At 42.4% G+C, this 19,948-nt stretch overlaps 1 protein-coding gene across 1 annotated transcript in view; it reads right to left on the reverse strand.

Annotated features, from left to right (window-relative positions):
- The window catches only part of TBPL2 (TATA-box binding protein like 2), a 44,053-nt gene that overhangs the window by 20,018 nt on the left and 4,087 nt on the right, over window positions 1-19,948 (reverse strand). Inside the window, exons 2-5 of the mRNA XM_049770240.1 lie at window positions 18,425-18,879; window positions 16,581-16,668; window positions 10,393-10,484; window positions 412-579 (exon numbers count right to left, since the gene is read on the reverse strand). Of these exons, the coding sequence (XP_049626197.1) occupies window positions 412-579; window positions 10,393-10,484; window positions 16,581-16,668; window positions 18,425-18,879 (803 nt within the window). The remainder of the gene's footprint in view (window positions 1-411; window positions 580-10,392; window positions 10,485-16,580; window positions 16,669-18,424; window positions 18,880-19,948) is intronic.

Raw genomic sequence — 19,948 nt, forward strand, 5'->3', positions numbered from 1 at the left:
CACACAGCCAAACAGGTTCAATCCCTAACATCCCACATGGTCCTTGAGTCTTCCAGGAATGATTCCTGAGTTCAGATTCAGGAGTAACCCCTGAGCACTACTGACTGTGGCCCTCAAACAAAAAATAAAATGGGCCGGAGTGGTGGCACAAGCAGTAAGGCATCTGCCTTTCCCACTCTAGTCTAAGATGGACCACGGTTCGATCCCCCGAATCCCATTTGGTCCCCAAGCCAGGGGCAATTTCTGAGCACATAGCCAGGAGTAACACCTGAGCATCACCGGTGTGGCCCAAAAACAAAAACAAAAAGCAAGTAAAAGACTCAAATAAGCATAAATAAAAGCCACCATTGTCTAAAGGTACAGAATACAACCTTCACACCTTGGTAAACTCAGTTGATACAATGATCCTACCTACTAAACTGCCGATGTGTCAACACCAAACCTTCCAGGCTGATGGGAAATTTCACATCACAGCTCGCAACCACGTTCTGAATTTTAAAATCCAGGAATCTGGCAGGGAAGCCAAGCTTCTGCACCACACGGGCATATTTTCTTGTTGCAAGTCGAGACTCTTCTTCACTAGAGAGGAGCAAATGTGTTCCAAGAAATTTTTGTTAGTTGTGGTGGTCAGGGATTACACCCAGTGGTGGGGGTGGTGGTGGAAGAAATTGCTGTTCTGAGGCTCAAAACCAGGGTCTCAGATAGACAAAGCTGTGCTTGATCGCTTGAGCCCTGTCCCAGTTCCTAAAGAAGCTGTAATCAGGGGCCGGAGCCATAGCATAGAGGATAGGGAATTTACCTTGCATACGGCCAGGCCAGCCCAGGTTCAATCCCAGCATCACCTATGGTCCCTCAAGCCCACCAGGAACTATTTCTGAGTGCAGAGCCAGGAGTAAGCCCTGAACACTTCCAACTGTGGCCCCAAAAATAAAACAAAATAAAAAGGAAGCTTTAGGTGCTGGGGAGATAGCATAGCCGTAAGGCGTTTGCCTTGCATGTGAAAACACAAGACAAACCCTGGTTTAAATCCCGGCATCCCATATGGTCCCCGGAGCCTGCAAGGAGCAACTTCTGAGCTCAGAGCCAGGAGTAACCCCTGAGCACCTCCAGGTGTGACCGCCCCCAAAAAAGGAAGCTTTAAACATGATGTCTTCTAACCCACTGCTTCTCTACCTTTCACCCACCATAGACACCTTCCATCCTGTTTTCTTCTGTGACTCCATCCTACTAGGTTATCCCTGAGTATTGTGACATGACCCTCCATTTATTTTCACCTGTACTCTCCCCTTGGGATCTCTTGGGGTCCACAGGGGCAATTCTATACGACTTGTATTTATACATTTCTGATTGTGTTATTATCTTTTGTGTTGAGTTTATCTCTCTATGCATGCTACACACAAGCAGAAACTGCCTCTCCTAATTTTTGGCTCATGACCTAGAAAAAGATATAGTACAATCTACAGTTATTGTATCAAGTGGGATTTTTTAAATTTGTTTTGTTTTGGGGTCATACCACCCGGTGGTGCCTGGGCTTACTCTGGTTTTATGCTTAGAAATAACCCTTAGGAGGATCACTCAAAATATGGTGTTGAGGATTCAAACCAGGGTCAACTGTATACAAGGCAAGCATTGTATTCAGCACTATCTTTCCAGTCCCTTTATTTATTAACTTTTACATAAGATGCCATTTTGAAGTCATATCTGGCAATGCTTAGGACTTACTCTTGGCTCTGTGCTCAGATCTTTTTTGAAAGTGCTTGGGAGATCATATGGGGATTGAACTCAGGTTGGCAGTGTGCAAGACAGCACCTTAATTGCTGTATTCTCTCCCCTGCTCCTTAAACATTTAAAAAATATATTTTAAATATATGAGAACCAATCTGGAACTCTTTTTTCAACGGTGATTCTAATACTTGCCTAAGTGCAAAACATTTATCTTATCTAAAAATGTGTGCTGCTTAAATAAGAACAGCACCCACACAAATAAGGACACCTGGATATAAACAATGAACATGACAAATGCAGTCACCATATCCAAATCAGGCCAGCTCTGTAGACTCACTCTTTTCTCAAATGAGATGTAAACCATGCCCTGAAAGATCATGGGTACACTGGCCTACACAGCAGAAAACTGGCCATCTCAGGAGATGCCAAACCCATGCCAGCTGTCTCCATCACCCAGAATCACAGTTTTTCTGATAGCCCTGCCTCATCACCCCTCTGCAATTGCCTTTGGAGACACCAACATGACTAAACTTCAGGTACACCAGTTTGGGGACTGATATCATCAGGAGTTTTTGGAATAAATGTGGGCACCCTCTCCCCTGGAGACCTGGCAGTTGAGTACACATCCCTAAAAGTTGTAGTATCAGTAATAGTGCTGGACAACTTCATCTGACACTGTCATCCCTTTGGGAACACACCAATTGAATAAAATAGACAGCTAACAACAAGATAACAAGAGCTTCCTAAACCTTCAGCCATCGTATTAATGACTTTGTTAAAGATATAGTAATTTTCACAAATGTTCTTGCTACTATATTTTTTTTTACTAGATGTCTTTCTGTGGTCACTGCTAAACTCAAAGCTGAGGGACTTAGGCTTTGACAAACTTCTAGTGGGTGAATGATAGAACTCCAATCTCCTCCTGGCTATCTCATCTTTAGGTATTTAGGTAGAGAGACAAAGTCCCTGGAAGGAAAGCCAGATGGCACTGGCTTCACTCAGACCCAAAGACAGTATGTATCTTTCTCTGCCTTCCACAGCACAGTCACTCTGTACCTGAGTTATTTCCCCTACTCTTTCTGCCCTTCTTCCCCATTAATGCCAGAAATGGCCTTTGCAAGGCCTTGGACTCCAAAGATTAGTGAAACAAACTATTGCTATTTAGTAAAACTATTTTGCCCAACTGATGCATTCTTTTCTCATAGTGTTTCCCATCATTTTTATATGCTCAATTTCAAGAGCTTACATAGCCACATGCCTTCCTGGGACACTGGCTGTAAATCTCACACATTAATTCAGTGACACACAGTGAAAGTATCTACACATGCTCTTATGCAAACACCAGAAAGCAGATAAAGAACCTTGAAATGTCACCACTAGTGGCAATAACCATTGATAAATTTCACCTTTCTATACTTTTCTATGCAAATGAAGATATTTCTATGTATGTAAAATATGATTATTACAATTAAAAAGAGCATGTTTGAACCAGGAATGTGGATCAATGACAGAGTATGCCTTGCATGTATGAGATCTGGGTTATAGCTCAGCACCAAAAAAATAATCTGAGCTGTGAAGGCAGGCGGGAGGGATTTGCCCCGCTCTGAGATTACCAACTGGGAGAGACTGAGGGGGCCTGTCGCCTTTGCATGTTTCTCTACTCTTCTATCTCCTGAAACTTCTGAGGGGGCCAAGAAAGGCACAGTAAAATCTGTCTCCTACAGGCTCCAGAAGAGCATGGCTGCTCCATTTCACTTTGTGGCCATGAGCTCTTTCTAACTAATGAACCCCACCATAACACACAGAACATATCACACTACAAGTATCACAATGGGGAAACCTCGCAGGCAACACCATGCACAGAGAATGACGATGATAGCTCTGATGACCCAAAAATACTAACCATCTGATTAATCTCTCAGATAAGGAGTTTAGAATAGAAATATGGAGAATCCTCATGAAAATCAAAGAAGACATATCTCGAGCTGAACAGAACACAAAGATAGAAATCAGAAAACTTAAAACTGAAATAACAGATCTGAAAAGCACAGAAGCTGAACTGAAAACCTCAATGGAAAGTCTCTCCAACAGGGTAACAGAAGCCAAGGACAGAATTAGTGAACTGAAAGATGAAATGTAGAACAACCCCATACAGCAGAAGAGATTGGAAAAGAACCTTAAGGAAAACTACCATACAATGGAAAAAGTACTCAAATACTGTGAACAGATGAAACTAGAAGTCTTTGATAAACTCAACAGAAACAACATAAGAATCATTGGAGTCCCAAAGGCCCAGGAAGGGGATACCCAGGAAGAATTAACAGTCAAATACATCATCACAGAGAAACTCCCAGAGCTAAAGACTGAATGCATTCAAATCCTGCATGCCAGAAGAGTACCAGCTTAAAGAGACCTGAAGAAAAACACACCAAGACACATCCTAGTCACAATCTACAGATAGAGATAGAAAACTGAAAGCAGCAAGATCCAAAAGGGAAATTACATTCAAAAGAGCATTCGTAAGATTTACAGCAGATATGTCACAAGAAACTCTTAAGGACAGAAGACAGTGGTGGGATATTGTGACAAGATTGAATGAAATGGAGGCTTCACCCAGCTCGACTCACATATAGGTTTGAAGGAAGGATACATAGCTTCATGAATAAGCAACAGCTCAGAAACTTTACAGATGTAAAACCAGCCTTAAAGGAGAAACTGAAAGGTTTACTTTAAGACAAGACAGATGAACAGATGAACAGACACACCAAACCTATACACAAAGATGACATTAAATCCTATGACAATCATTTCCCTCAATGTCAATGGACAAAATGCATTAATTAAGAGACACAGAGTGGCAAAATGGATCAAAAAGATGAATCCAATCTTCTGCTGCCTACAAGAAACACACTTAAATAGTCATAACAAACATAGACTCAAAATAAAAGGCTGGAAGAAAATCATCCAAGCAAACAACACTCTTAAAAAAGTGGGTGGCCATATCAATATCAGACGACACAAACTTTAGACAGAAAAGTTGTAAGGGACAAAGATAGACACTTCATACTAATCAAGGGATATGTGCAACAGGAAGAAATCACACTACTAAACATATACTCACCCAATGAGAGACTAGCAAATTACCTAATACAATTATTGACAAATTTGAAAGAGGACATCAATAATAACACAATGATTGTGGGAGACCTCAGCATGGCCCTGTCAACACTTGATAGGTCAACCAGACTGAAACCCAACAAAAATATACTAGCCTGAAAAGAGAAATTGAAGAAAGAGGCCTAGTATATATATATATATATATATATATATATATATATATATAGGACACTCCATCCTCAGAAACCTGGATACACATTCTTCTCCAATGTACATGGGTCATTCTCCAGGATAGGCCACATGTTGGACATAAAACATACGTCCATAAAATCAAGAGGATAGAAATTTTGCAGGCTATCTTCACTGACCACAAGTCTCTGAAATTAGATGTGAAGTACAAAGGGACACAGAAGAAGAATTTTAACAACTGGAAATTAAACAATCTGCTACTGAACAACCAGTGGATCCTAGAGGATATCAAAACTTTCCTGGAAACAAATTACAATGAAGACACAAACTATCAGAATCTATGGGAAATAGCAAAAGCAGTACTGAGAGGAAAATTTATAGCTTTGCAAGCGCACATCAGGAAGGAAGAAGGGGCATACACGAATAGCCTAATGATGCAGCTTATAAAATTAGAAAATGATTAACAAAAGGAACCAAAAATAGGCAGAAGGAAATAACAAAGACTAGAGCAGAAATCAATGAAGTGGAAACCAAAAAAACAATCTGAAAGATCAACGAAAGCATAAGTTGGTTCTTTGAAAAAATAAACAAGATTGATAGACCATTGGTAAAACTCACAAAGAAAGAGAGAGAAACTTGATAACCTATATTAGAAATGAAAAAGGGGAGATAACTAAAGATTTTGCAGAAATTCAAAGGGTAATCAGAGACTACTTTGAGAAACTCTATGCCACCAGATATGAGAATCTGGAAGAAATGAATAAATTCTTGGACTCTTATAACCTTCCACGATTGAATAAGGAAGATGTAGCATATCTAAACATCCCCATCACCATTGAGGAAATTAAACAGTAATCAAATGTCTGCCCCCCCCCCCAAAAAAAGCCCTGGCCCAGATGGATTCCCTAATGAATTCTTTCAAACCTTTCAAGAGGAACTACTACCAATCCTTGCCAGGCTCTTTCATGAAATTGAAAAAATGGGAACACTTCCAAATAGCTTTTATGAAGGCAACATCACCTTGATACCAAAACTAGACAGAGATGCTCCTAAAAAATAAAATTAGAGACCAATATCCCTGATGAACACAAATGCAAAGATCCTCAACAAAATCCTGGCAAATAGGATCCAATGCCTCATCACGAAGATCATTCACTACAATCAAATAGGTTTCATCCCAGGAATGCAAGGATGGTTTAACATCTGTAAATATCAACATAATAAATAACATCAACAACAAGAAAAATAAAAATTGCATGATCATATCAATAGATGCAGGGAAAGCATTTGATAAAGTCCAGCACCCATTCTTGATAAAAAAAAAAAAAAACACTCAACAAGATAGGAATGAAAGGAACCTTTCTCAATATAATTAAGGCCATCTACCGCAAGTCAATGGCAAATATTTTCCTCAATGGAGTAAAACTTAAAGCCTTTACTCTGAATTCTGGTACAAGGCAAGACTGCCCTCTCTCACTACTCCTATTCAACATAGAACTGGAAGTACTTGCTATAGCAATTAGGCAAGAAAAAGATATCAAGGGAATCTAGATAGGAAAGGAAGAAGTCAAGCTCTCACTGTTTTCAGATGATGATTCTCTACTTAGAAAACCCTAAAGACTTTACCAAAAAGCTTCTAGAAACAATAGATTCATATAGCAATGTGGCAGGCTACAAATTGATGCACAAAAATCAATGACCTTTTTATACACCAATAATGATAGGGAAGAAATGGACATTAAGAAAACAACCCTGGGGCTGGCCAGGTGGCGCTAGCCAAAGAAAGGATCCCCAGCGTCCTATATGGTCCCCCCAAGCCAGGGGCAATTTCTGAGCACGTAGCCAGGAGTAACCCCTGAGCATCTAATGGGTGTGGCCTGAAAAACCAAAAAAAAAAAAAAAAGAAAGAAAACAACCCCATTCACATTAGTGCCACACAAACTCAAATATCTTGGAGTCAACTTGACCAAAGATGTGAAGGATCTATAGAAAGAAAACTATAAATTCCTGCTCCAAGAAATAAGAGGGCATGCGGAAATGGAAACACATACCCTGCTCATGGATTGGCAGGATTAACATCATTAAAATGACAATACTCCCCAAAACATTATACAGATTTAATGCAATCCCGCTAAAGATACCCATGACATTCTTCAAAGAAGTGGATCAAACAGAATTCATTTGGAACCATAAACACCCTCTAGTAACTAAAGCATTCCTTGGGGAAAGGAATGTGGGAGGCATTACTTTCCCCAACTTTAAACTGTATTACAAAGCAATAGTTATCAAAACAGCATAGTACTGGAATAAAGACAGACCCTCAGATCAGTGACATAGGCTTGAGTACTCAGAGAATGTTCCCCAGACATACAATCACCTAATTTTTGATTAAAGGAGCAAGAAATCCTAAATTGAGCAAGGAAAGTCTCTTCAACAAGTGGTATTGGCACAACTGGTTAGCCACTTGCCAAAAAGCAAACTCAGACTCCCAGCTAATACCATGTACGAAGGTAAAATCCAAATGGATTAAAGACCTAGATATCAGACCTGAAACCATAAGGTATATAGAACAACACGTATGTAAAAATATTCTATGACATTGAGACTAAAAGTATCTTTAAGGAGGAAACAGCACTCTCCAAACATGTGGAAGCAGAGATAAACAGATGGGAATATATTAAACTGAGAAGCTTCTGCACCTCAAAGAAAATAGTGCCCAGGATACAAGAGCCACCCACTGAGTGGGAAAAACTATTTATGCAATACCCATCAGATAAGGGGCTAATATCCAAACTATACAAGGTGCTGACAGAACTTTACAAGGAAAAAAATCTAATCCCATCAAAAATGGGGAGAAGAAAACTTTGACAAAGAAGAAATACAAATGGCCAAAAGGCAAATGAAAAATGCTCCACATCACTAATCAGGTGATGCAAATCAAAACAACTACGAGGTACCACCTCACACCACAGAGATTGGCACACATCACAAAGAATGGCAATAAGCAGTGCTGGTGGGGATGTGGAGAGAAAGGAACTCTTTTTTTGGGGGGGAGGTCACACCCAGCAGCACTCGGGTTACTCATGGCTCTATGCTTAGAAATCACTCCTGACAGGCTCGAGGGACCATATGGGATGCTGAAATTCAAACCACGGTCCTTCAGCATGCAAGGCAAATGCCTTACCTCCATGCTATCTCTCCAGCCCCGAGAAATCTTATTCACTGTTGGTGGGAATGCCGCATCTAGTCCAACCTTTATGGAAAGTGATATGGAAATTCCTCCAAAAACTAGAAATTGAGCTCCCATATGATCCAGCTTTACCACTCCTAGGAATATACCCAAGGAACACAAAAATACAACACAAAAATTCCTTCTTCGCACTTATATTCATTGCAGCGCTATTTACAATAGCCAGACTCTGGAAACAATCTAGATGCCCCTCAATAGATGAACAGCTTAAGAAACATATACACAATGGAATATTATGCAGCTGTCAGGAGAGATGAAGTCATGAAATTTTCCTATACATGGATGTACATGGAATCTATTATGGTAAGTGAAATAAGTCAGAGGGAGAGAGAAAAATGCAGAATAGTCTCACTCATCTATGAGTTTTAAGAAAAATAATGGAAGATGCAGCTCATGACATGAAGCTCACCACAAAGAGTTATGAGTGCAGTTAGAGAAATAACTACATTGAGAACTATGCTAACAATGTGAATGAATGAGGGAAGTAGAAAGCCTGTCTCGAGTACAGGTGGGGGTGGGGTGGGAAGGAGGAAGATTTGGGACATTGTGGGAAGGAGGGTGTTCTTTACATGACTGAAAACCAACTACAATCACATTTGTAATCAAGGTGTTTAAATAAAGATATTAATAAAAAAGAATTTAAAAATGATTTTTATAGATGGCAAAACTGCCTCCATCAAAAAAAGAATAATAATCTGAAAACTAAAGAACACAGATTCTGTACATTCTTTAGAGACAATTCCTATATTTTTATACTAACCAAACTTCCCCAACTTTAGCTCAAACACAAGGACCAAGACAATTTGATATAATCCTATATGATCTGAATCTTTACCTAAGTTTTCACTATTGAATTGTATGAATACAATAAATTCAGATAGGGAAAATATTCATGAATGTGTGTATAATGTGAGCACATTTTTGAAGTGAAAATTGAATAATAAATCAATAATTTAGTTGTCTCTTTCACAGCTTAATGCAATCTGATAATTTTTCCAACTCAATAAACATGTGCATTTACATGACTAAATACAATTCCATTTATGAGTTAATCAAAACTCCATTATTGGAGGAATTTGTCATTCCCCTCCCTCCCTCCCACATATTCCCAGTGAACCATACTGAAAGGAATTTTCTTGCAGATATCTTGTGGAGTTGTCTAGTCGTTTAAAAATGGAAGCTTTGATCCAGGGAAATAGTGTAAGTAGTAGAAAGCATGAACAGCTTGTGAAGGCCTATATTGCATTCTCTACATCCCCTCCACTCCCTCAGCTCTGCTGGACTGTGGCACTAAAATATCAGCCAAATGCTGCTGGGACAAGCATGCCTGTGAGTGGCCCCAAGACCCTGAACACTACTGGTCCTGTTTAGAACCCTTTAAAAATGGACTAGGGAGGGGCCGGAGAGATGATACAGCAGGTACAACATTCACCTTGCACATAGCCAACCTGGTTTCGATATCAGGCATCCCATATGTTCCCCCAAGCCTGCCAAGAGTAATTTTTTTAATTTTGTTTTTGGGCCACATTTGGTGACACTCAGGGGTTACTCCTGGCTATGCACTCAGAAATCGCCCCTGGCTTGGGGGAACATATGGCACACCAGGGTATTGAACCACAGTCTATCCTAGGTTAGTGTGTGCAAGGCAAAAATGCCCTACCACCTGCACCACTGTTTCGGCCCCCAGGAGTAATTTCTGAGCACAGAGCCAGGAGTAACCCCGGAGCCCACCAAGTATGGTCCAAAAACCAAAACAGAAACAAACAAAAAAAGATGAGGATACTGAAAGACAATTGAATGATAAATTTACATTAAATTGAAATAAAATTGTAGACCTACTCAAACCTGGAACTCCTACATGCAAAGCATGCACTTTTATTCTGGAGTCATTTATCTGGTACTTCATGAATTTAAGTCTTGCTTTCTTTGGGGGATCACTGAAGGGCACATCTATCAGTGTTCAGCAGCTATTTCTGATGGTCATAAATTTAATTCTTAAAAAATATTTTCCCCAAGCTCTATTTTAGAATATGTGTTTCCCCATTCCTAGTTTTACACATGAACTTATTGGTCTGGGGCATAGGGGTAATTGGGAAAATTGTTCCTCTTACCTTTTGGCTCCTGTGCAGACCATTTTCCCAGAGCTAAATATGAGGGCCGTTGTCCTGGGCTCTCGGATCCTCATTATGACAGCAGTAAACCTCTATACACAGATACCAAAAGAAGATTAGCCTCTGCCAAGAGTAAGTTCAAATAAAAGACTGAACTGAACGGGGAAAGTAATTATTTAAATTTTTTATTGGGGTCCCAATAAATAACATGGAAGAATGTAACTGGAAGGGTGGGAGAGAGAGTATAGTGGGTAGGACACTTGACTTTCACTTAGCTGACCCAGGTTCAAAGCCTGGCACCACAGATGGTTTCCTGAGCATTATTAGTAATGGTCCCTGAGCACAGACCCAGGAATAACCCCTGAACACTGTCAGGTGTGGCACAACAAAATAAAAATTTTAATTTGGGGGGCATCACACCTGGGAGTGCCTAGTCTACAAGCAAAGCCTTTTTTAAGCCGTTCTGTCCAATTTGGTTTTGGTTCTGTTTTGCTTTTGTTTATTTTGGGTGACACCTGGCAGTGCTGAAGGGTTATTTTTGGCTCTGTACTCTGTAATTATTCCTGGCAGGGTTGGGGACCCTATGGGATGCTGGGTATCAAACTTGATTCAACTGCATGCAAGGTAAATGCTCTACCTGCTGTGCTATTGCTCCGGACCTGAAGTCCAGGTTTGGATAGATCTCTTACCAGGATGTAAAAATGAGAGTGTGGATGGTGGTGCAGAACAAAATGATTTAATATGCTGTTTGCGCAATAGTGTGACATTTCTATAGCCATTGACTCCTCAACACTGTTCTGTCCTTATCAGGTGCAGCTATCTAACAGAAAAATTCTACCTTGTGGGCCAGAGAGATAGCATGGAGGTAGGGAGTTTGCCTTGAATGCAGAAGGACGGTGGTTCAAATCCCAGCATCCCAAATGGTCTCCCAAGTCTGCCAGGAGTGATTTATGAGCTTAGAGCTAGGAGTACCTGCTGAGCACTGCTGGGTGTGACCCCCCCCCAAAAAAAATGAAAGAAAAATTCTACTTTGTACGTAACATTTAAATTCAGATGCCAGGGACAGCTCAAAGGGATGGAGGGGCATGCTTTGCATATTCAGGACTCCCTGTCACATGTTATCCACATACAGGACCACTGATGGCCTCCAGCACTGCAGGGGTCAGCAGTCCCACATCACCAGGCTCAAGAATGGAATTGTTTGTAGACTGGTCTGTACTAATAACTCTGGGGTCTACGTGTATTGGGGGTGGGAAGATTCCCCTTTCTGCCTGAAGGTAAAATAACCTGAAGTTACCCCTGACATCCTTCAACATAAAAATAGCCCAGCTCCACAACTGAACCTTACCAAACTGCCAAGCCACCAAATTTTTCCAGATCTATGGCTTCTGAACTACATAGCCACATACACAGCTATGTTACATCTTCAAATTTTAGTGCTGTCAGTTTACTAGGACCACAGTGAATCTGATGGAAAGGTTCCATAGAAGACCACCATGCTCAATGAGCCTAAATATATCCTCAATGACTTTAGTCACACAATTATAAAAAATAACAATGACTATAATTGATTCTTACTGATTTAAGCTTTATGATTCCATTTGCCTTTGTGTTGTAGCAAACAATATGAAGTAAGTTTGTTTGTGCCTGCAAGAGGATTGGTTGGGGAGGTGGGTGGGAAACTGGAGGACATTCATTCAGATGAAAGTCACACATGTGGTGGGATTGGTTTTAGAACATTTTGTTTTTCTTGTCAAGGTGTTGAACATTTAATACCTGAAACAACTGTATTATGCATAACTTGTATTATTGTAACAGTGGTATAATAAAAAAAGAATGGGACTTTTTGGCCTTGTTGGTCATTTCATTAAGAGTGATCTCAGAACTCTGCTCAGAAGTGAACACACCACAAAATACAAAACAAAAATAAATTCCAATGTCACCGTCTCTACCACAACACAGAAGCAAATCCTTAATCTAAAATTAGTTGGTGCTGGCAAGAACCTCAGAGCACCTACTAATATGGACCTTGTCTAACTCTGAGTTGTCCACCATCCAGGACACTGACCTTTTCCCTTAGGACCAGGACTTACTCATCTTTCACTCCTGACTTCACAGCCTTCCTAATGATGAAATGTTGATTGGACGAACAAACCCACTTCCTAGTAAATGGGCCAGGACGCAAGGAAGAGTGGATTTCATTGGACTTTGAGGAGGAAAAAGAAATCCCTGATTGTTGCATTAGTAAGTAGAAACTTGGATGTTCCACCTTAAACAATTTAGCTATCGCAAGCTATAAATTAAAAACACTAACGCCAGAGATGCAGGACATTTAAATAAAACTATTTTCAGGGATCTCATTGTATTTTCAGGAAGCCAGGATCCCCACTGTCAGACTGAAAATAGTTGTGATTGAAACATCTTTATTTTTTATGTCCTTATTTAAACACCGTGATTACAAACATGACCGTAGTTGGATGTCAGTTAAAAAAGAACACCCCCACTTGTGGACAAAGTAATTGTACATGGGTTCTGCCTTATTTTTCTTAATGTTCTTTGACTGTAAGCTCAATATTTATGCGTCAGCAAGAGGATTTCTTTTGAGAACTCTGTTTATGGGCGATTGTCCTTCTACTGTAACTTTACCTTCTCCTTTGCATCATTGTTCTCATAATTAAAAATAAAAAAATTAAAAAAAAAGAACATCCCCCCCCCTCACCAGTACAACATTCTTACCACCAATGCATTCCATCTCCGTCCACCCAACACCCCCTGCCTGTATGAAAATATTTTTTGAATGACCTGGAAAGGGTCTTTACTTTAGAAACTGATAGATCACTATTTTCATCAGGACAGGGAGAACTTCTTTGCTCATTTTTGGGCCACACCTGACTGTGCTCGGGATCACTCCTGGCAGACTCGGGGACCATATTAGGTACAGGGACCAACCGGGTCTACCATGTGGAGGGTGAGTGCCCTACCTGCTACAGTCCAAACAATGAGACTACTTTACAACTTCAAAACAGAATAAGGCAGTCCGTGGGGGAGTGTGGGCCTGTACTGGGCTCGGAGAGGTCCTGCCCCGCTGCCACCTGCGCAGGGGGAACCAGACCTGACCCTTGACAGAAAATTTTGGACCAGGTGAGCGGCTGCAGCTGCGGAGAGCCAGTATCACCAAGCACAGGGCTGAGGTCTTGCCGAGAATATTCCAAAGAGCAGCGAGCACCACCTTGGCCGCGGGGGGAGCTGGCCATCCAGTCTTCGGGGCTTCTGCAGAGTCTTGAAGAACAGGCTGCAGGAAGAGGTGCGTGGTGCAGAGAATCCGCCTGTAAGAGCATCTCCACTCAGTAGCCCACTGGGCCAGGCGCTGCAGAAGCCCGATGCCATCCACACCAGCCTGTGCCCATGCTCACCCTCCTGAGCAACCTCCAGCTGATCCAGAAGGAGGTTTTGTGGCAGACTGGAGCGGCAGAGGGTATTTTGGATCCCCAGAATGGGTTAAGTTAGACTTCGATGACAAGCGCACTTGGAGCCCGCCGCTGACACCCTCTGGGTGACTGCCCTCCTGGGGTCCCTCTCAGGCACTGACGAGAGGACCACCAGCCCCTTCCTGCAACTGGCAGCAACCAGCTGAGGACCAGTGAGGACCCCGACCTTCACCACCAAGAGACCAAGGCAGGCAGACAGCCCGCAGCATTTGACCATCGGCCCAACGCCTGGCAGCCACCTCCTTCCAGGCCGGCCTGATGCCTGGACGATGGACTGGCAGAACAGCTGTGCCCATGGGGTGAGGGTGGTTCCAGCTTCCTCGCAAGGCTCGGGCAGTGACTCGTAGCTGGGCCTCACGGCCTTCTCCTGGGTATTCTCCCGTGATGGCCGGGAATTCCATTTCTCACAAGATGGGCAGCATGAGCTGCTGAATCTGCTGCTTGCCCCTGCCCAGTTTTGGGTTCTACTGGCCTGCAGGCCCAGGAACTGCTCTTCTACGGTCCGACCTCGGGCATGGTGCTGTGCTCCCACCACGCCTCCTTCTCAGGGCCCCTCTTCCCTGTCTTCTCTGTGGCTGACCAAACTCTCTCCATTGCCCGCTGACCCCAGGCTACTTTTGCCACTCTTTGCTCTTCAGTCACTTTAAGCCAGTGTCACCTTTTCCCCAAGGCTGACCTGAGGAAGTTTTGGGGGAAGGTGGCAGACAGGGGCTATTTCAGGTCTGGGTGAAATGCTGATGTTCAGGGCAGCCGGCAACTTCCTCGGGCCTACCCTCCAGATCATTCATGTGTCTGCTTCTTGGAGGCCCTGGTTCACCCTTGTATCCCCAGCATCTGGACCAGCATGGTACCTGGCGCACAGAGAGCACACACCAGATATTTGGTAAGGGAGGACAGACGGTGGCTGGATGGACAGATACCTGGGTCCATGTGGTGGGCCCTGAGGAGAAGCGTTGGCTTCCAGCCTCCTGGCCAAGCAACCAGCATCTGGGGAGCGGTTCTTGGGAGATAAGGCCAGTGGTGGAAAAATCATCAACATGGCGATTCTTCGATCTTTTTGCAATGGGGCATACAGAGAAGTGCTCTCTTTTTATAAAGTAAGGACAACAGAAGACTTTAGGCATCTTTGGAAGTCTTTGAAGTCCTCCCAGGCTGGCTTGGGATCTTGGGAGGTCCAGGTCCTCGCATGGCCCCTGCCCAGGCCTGCAGAAACCCAAGGGGAGCCTGTCTTTGTCACTAGCAATTTTGTGTCTTCAGTGTCTCTGTGTCTTCAGCAGCTGCTCTGCCTTGGCCCTGACCACTGTGCCCAGTTGGCTCCTACTGTGAGAACAGGGAGGAACTCCCCGGCTTCTGCTGATTGCCCTGTCTCAAACATAAAGTGAAGACTGGATGAGGGCTACAAGTCAGAAAGAGCAGAGGGAGGAAGAAAGACAGTCTTGGGGTGATTAGGAGGTTTGCAAGTGGAATAAAAAACACAATCCCAGAATAAGGCAATTAACATTTTGTTCTTGTTTGGGGGCCAGAAATTATTCTTGTTAGGCTCAGGGGACCATAAGCAATTCTGGGGATCCAACCCAGGTAGGCCATGTGCAAGTCAAATGTCCTACCCATTGTGCTATCGCTCCAGCCCTGCAATTAACGTTTTGAGTTGCCAAAAGTTTTTATAAATTTTTCTTTTTAAAAAAGGTCAGGCTGGGGCCCGGAGAGATAGCACAGCGGCGTTTGCCTTGCAAGCAGCCGATCCAGGACCAAAGGTGGTTGGTTCGAATCCTGGTGTCCCATATGGTCCCCGTGCCTGCCAGGAGCTATTTCTGAGCAGACAGCCTGGAGTAACCCCTGAGCACTGCCAGGTGTGGCCCAAAAACCAAAAAAAAAAAAAGGTCAGGCTGGAGAAATATATAGTAGGTAAGGTGTTTCCGTTGCACGGGGCTGACTTTGGTTTGATCCCTGATGTTGTATATGAAAATATTTCCATAAGATTATTCTCTGCCTGTTGTCCCACCTTGACTTCCAGGTGGGGGCGCTGTCGAGAGCCGAATAAATAGTTTGGGAGCGAGAGTTTCAAGGTCTTTTGCCAGAGTTGGCTGGCTGGCTCTAGGTGTATTTTGGAGCTAGCGGCAGGCTGACAAAGAACTCTCTTCACCCAACCTTTTAACCCTTAATCCTCCTGTCTGTGTGGATTATTTGCGCGGATAAATATTACCAAGATCTCCCCCCCCCCAAAAAAAAGGGGGGACAAGAGAATGGGAATCAATTTCTCATTCTGGGAGCTCTTTACAGATACTCAAGCAATCAATAAAGGAGTAAACGGGACCCAACAAATGGGGCAACGCCTGACATCATATTGTCCCCCATAGAGTGCTTCCTGGAATGAAGAAAGCTTTGAGCAAAGCTATTTGTATCCTTCTCTAAAGCAAACAAATCCTGGAATGATCCCATATAAAGCCTTGAGCAAAGCTATATGTATCCTTCCCTAAAACAAACAAAATTGCCAGGGACTAGGGAGATGGGCCAAGTAGCAGAACTCAGGCCTTGTCCGTGTGAGGCTCTGAGTTCAGTTTCTGCCCCAATAGTGAGCATACATCTGCCTCACCCAATACCCTTGGGTGTGGCCTCCATAATAAAGTCATTATCATGAACATATAGAACAAAAGTAGATTTAAGTAAAATTTAATTGCCAAAAGAACTGAGAAATCTTACCTTTGGGTTATATTCTGCATTTTTTGCCTGCAAGGCTATTTTCTTCAGATCCAATTTACAGGCTAGGTTTACAGTAGAAACTATATTTCTGAAGAAGTAAATCAAATTAGAATGTTATTAGGCATAAAAATAATACAAAAGAACTGAAACTTACAAGCTTCTTCATGTCATATGTAATATATTAACTATTCTAAATGAATCACGATTTATGTACCTGATAGTATGATTCCTAGTAAAATGTAAAATCTCATCATATTATTTATACTCTAGTAGCTTTTTTTATGATGCCATTACTAGTTGAAAATTAAAAAGATTTTTAATTTTGGAGCCACACCTGTCTGTGCTCAGAACTTATTCCTCACTTTGCATTTCAGGATTACTCCTGGTAGAGCTCAAGAGACTTTATGAAGTGCTGATGATCAAACTCGGGGCCATATGTAAGGCAAGCACCTTACCTACTGTACTATCACTCTAAACCTCAAATCTAAAACACTTTAAGGCACTGTGATATATAGTTATTCATAGTTGAGTTTCAGGTATATAATGTCCCAACATCAATCCCACCTCCAGTGAAATACTACATTTTATTGATTGATTGATTGATTGATTGATTTTTGGGTCACACCAGCCAGTGCTCAGGGGTTACTCCTGGCTCTAGGCTCGGGGGACCATATGGGATGCCGGGATTCGAACCACCATCCTCATGAAAGGCAAACGCCCTACCTCCATGCCATCTCTCTGGCCCTGAAATACTACATTTTAAATTTATTTCAAAATTGTGCCTCAAAAAAATTTTTTGTACCTCAAAATAGAAAGTACAATTCCAAAACTGAAAACTGAATTAAAGTTTACATCTGGGGCCAGAGAGATAACATGGAGGTAAGGTGTTTGCCTTGCATACAGAAGGACGGCGGTTCAAATCCCGGTATCCCATATGGTCTCCCGTGCCTGCCAGGGGCGATTTTTGAGTGTAGAGCCAGGAGTAATCCCTGAGCGTTGGCGGGTGTGACCCCCCCCAAAAAAAAAGTTTACATCTGGTTTTTTTTTTCCTTTTTTTGATTTTGGGTCATGCCTGTCAGTGCTTAGGGATTACTTCTTACTCTAGATTCAGGGTATCATATGGGATGCCAGGAATTAAATTCAGCTCAACCATATGCAAGAAAAATGTCCTACCCACTGTAATATTGCTCTGGCCCCTCAAGTCTGCTTATCCAATCCCAACTATAGTTTCCAACAACTTGTGAGCTTTTTATAAACAATTGAATCTCTCAAGAATGTATACATTCAGGGACTGGAGAGATAGCATGGAGGTAGACCTTTTGCCTTATATCCAGAAGGACAGTGGTTCGAATCCCGGCATCCCATATGGTCCCCTTGCCTGCCAGGAACAATTTCTGAGCGCAGAGCCAGGAGTAACCCCTGAGTGCTGCTGGGTGTGACCCAAAAACCAACCAACCAAACAAACAAACAAACAAACAAAAAGAATGTATACATTCTTTTGGGGGTGGAGTTTGGCCCATACCTGGCTGTGCTCAGGGGACCCTATGTGGTGTCACGGATTGAACCATGGTTGGTCACATACAAGGCAAACACACTTTGACCTCTGTATTATCTCTCTGGACCCAAGAGTGCTTAAATCCGTCTCTTGAGAGGATCCAGTATTAGTGCTTCATTGTACAGAGAACCAAATTGCCAAACTTAAAAACTCAGTAAGAATTGATAGATGAAATCGGAAATTCTCTTTTCTACATTGTTATCTTGAAGTTTGTTACCACGTTCAAGAATACAAACTGGATACTCTTAAGTGACAACCATTAAAACAAACACCAAAAGCCTCCACTTACTGCAGTTGAGGCACCATTCCAGAACATTTGAAAACAGCATTCATTGGTGTTATGGGAGTTATGGGGATCAGAGGCAAGGAGTTTGGTTTCTCAGTACAGGGAGGAACTGAGTCTGCCTCATCACGGCCTCCATGACAGTGGGGATCAGGCAAATGGCTGCCAGGTAAGCCCAAGCTAACAAACTGCTGGCCTGATGATGGTGACCTCTTTGGCTGACTGCAAATTTTGCAATTTTCTTCAGTTTCAGGCTTGTTATTACTGCCAGCCTGGTCTTGATTGTCTTGAGTAAGTTCATCGGGGAGGAAGCTAAGATCCATAGATGAGAAATCACCAGTTGTTTCTTGGACTTCAAGATGTGAACTCAATGCAATCTCTGGATTGGATGGATGAGGCATGTCTACATCATATGGCACAAGTGGATGGAGCAGGGGTGACTCAGCAGGAGTGAGATCATCCTAGGTCATTCGCAAGACAAAACACAAGGAACAGTGGCAGGTCACATCAAAGGGCAATTACCATGCAGTACTCTGATCCCTCCCAGGCAATTTCTGATAGCTCGTCTATCTGTCCAGCCTCTCCCTACAAAGCAGCTTTAAAGGGCTATTAGAGGGTCATAACATGCTTACTAGAAATAATGAAGGTGTATCTTAAAACACGGAATTTTTTATGAAAAATATTTAGTAAAATGGGCTTTCTATTTTAGTTTACTCCATTGTAAGTGGCACTTTGTTGTTGTTGTTGTTGTTGTTTGGTTTTTAGGTCACACCCGGTGGCACTCAGGGGTTACTCCTGGCAGGCACGGGGACCATATGGGATGCCGGGATTTGAACCACCGTTCATTCTGGGTCAGCTGCATGCAAGGCAAACACCCTACTACTGTGCTATCTCTCTGGCCTGTAAGTTGGCACTTTAAATCCAATTTTGTGGAGCTAGAGAGAGTGTAACAGTTTAAGGCACTTGTTTTTGTAAGACTTAAGTTTGATCCCCAGCACTGTATGTCCTTAAGCATCATCAGGAGTTGCCCCTGAACAAAGAGCTGGGTGTGACCCCCAACTGCCACCCCCAAATTTGAAAAATAAATTTAATTTTCAAATAGAAGCAATAGAATAGCTATGATCTAAATTGTGAGCACTTTGGAGAGAATGGCATTTCTCTATTCATTTAAGTTCATTATATATTTTAGATGATGTAAAAATTCTCTAGGATTTTAATGGAATTAAATTGATTGTGAATTAAATTCATTGAAAAAATAAAATTTAAGATATAGACCTAAGGGCCCGGAGAGATAGCACAGCAGCGTTTGCCTTGCAAGCAGCCGATCCAGGACCAAAGGTGGTTGGTTCGAATCCCGGTGTCCCATATGGTTCCTCGTGCCTGCCAGGAGCTATTTCTGAGCAGACAGCCAGGAGTGACCCCTGAGCATCGCCGGGTGCGGCCCAAAAACCAAAAACCAAAAAAAAAAAAAAAGATATAGACCTAAATGCTAATAAAGATTCCACTGAAAACCTCCACTATTTTTACAAG

Source organism: Suncus etruscus, chromosome 3, assembly GCF_024139225.1.
Source record: "Suncus etruscus isolate mSunEtr1 chromosome 3, mSunEtr1.pri.cur, whole genome shotgun sequence".
NCBI lineage: Eukaryota > Metazoa > Chordata > Mammalia > Eulipotyphla > Soricidae > Suncus > Suncus etruscus.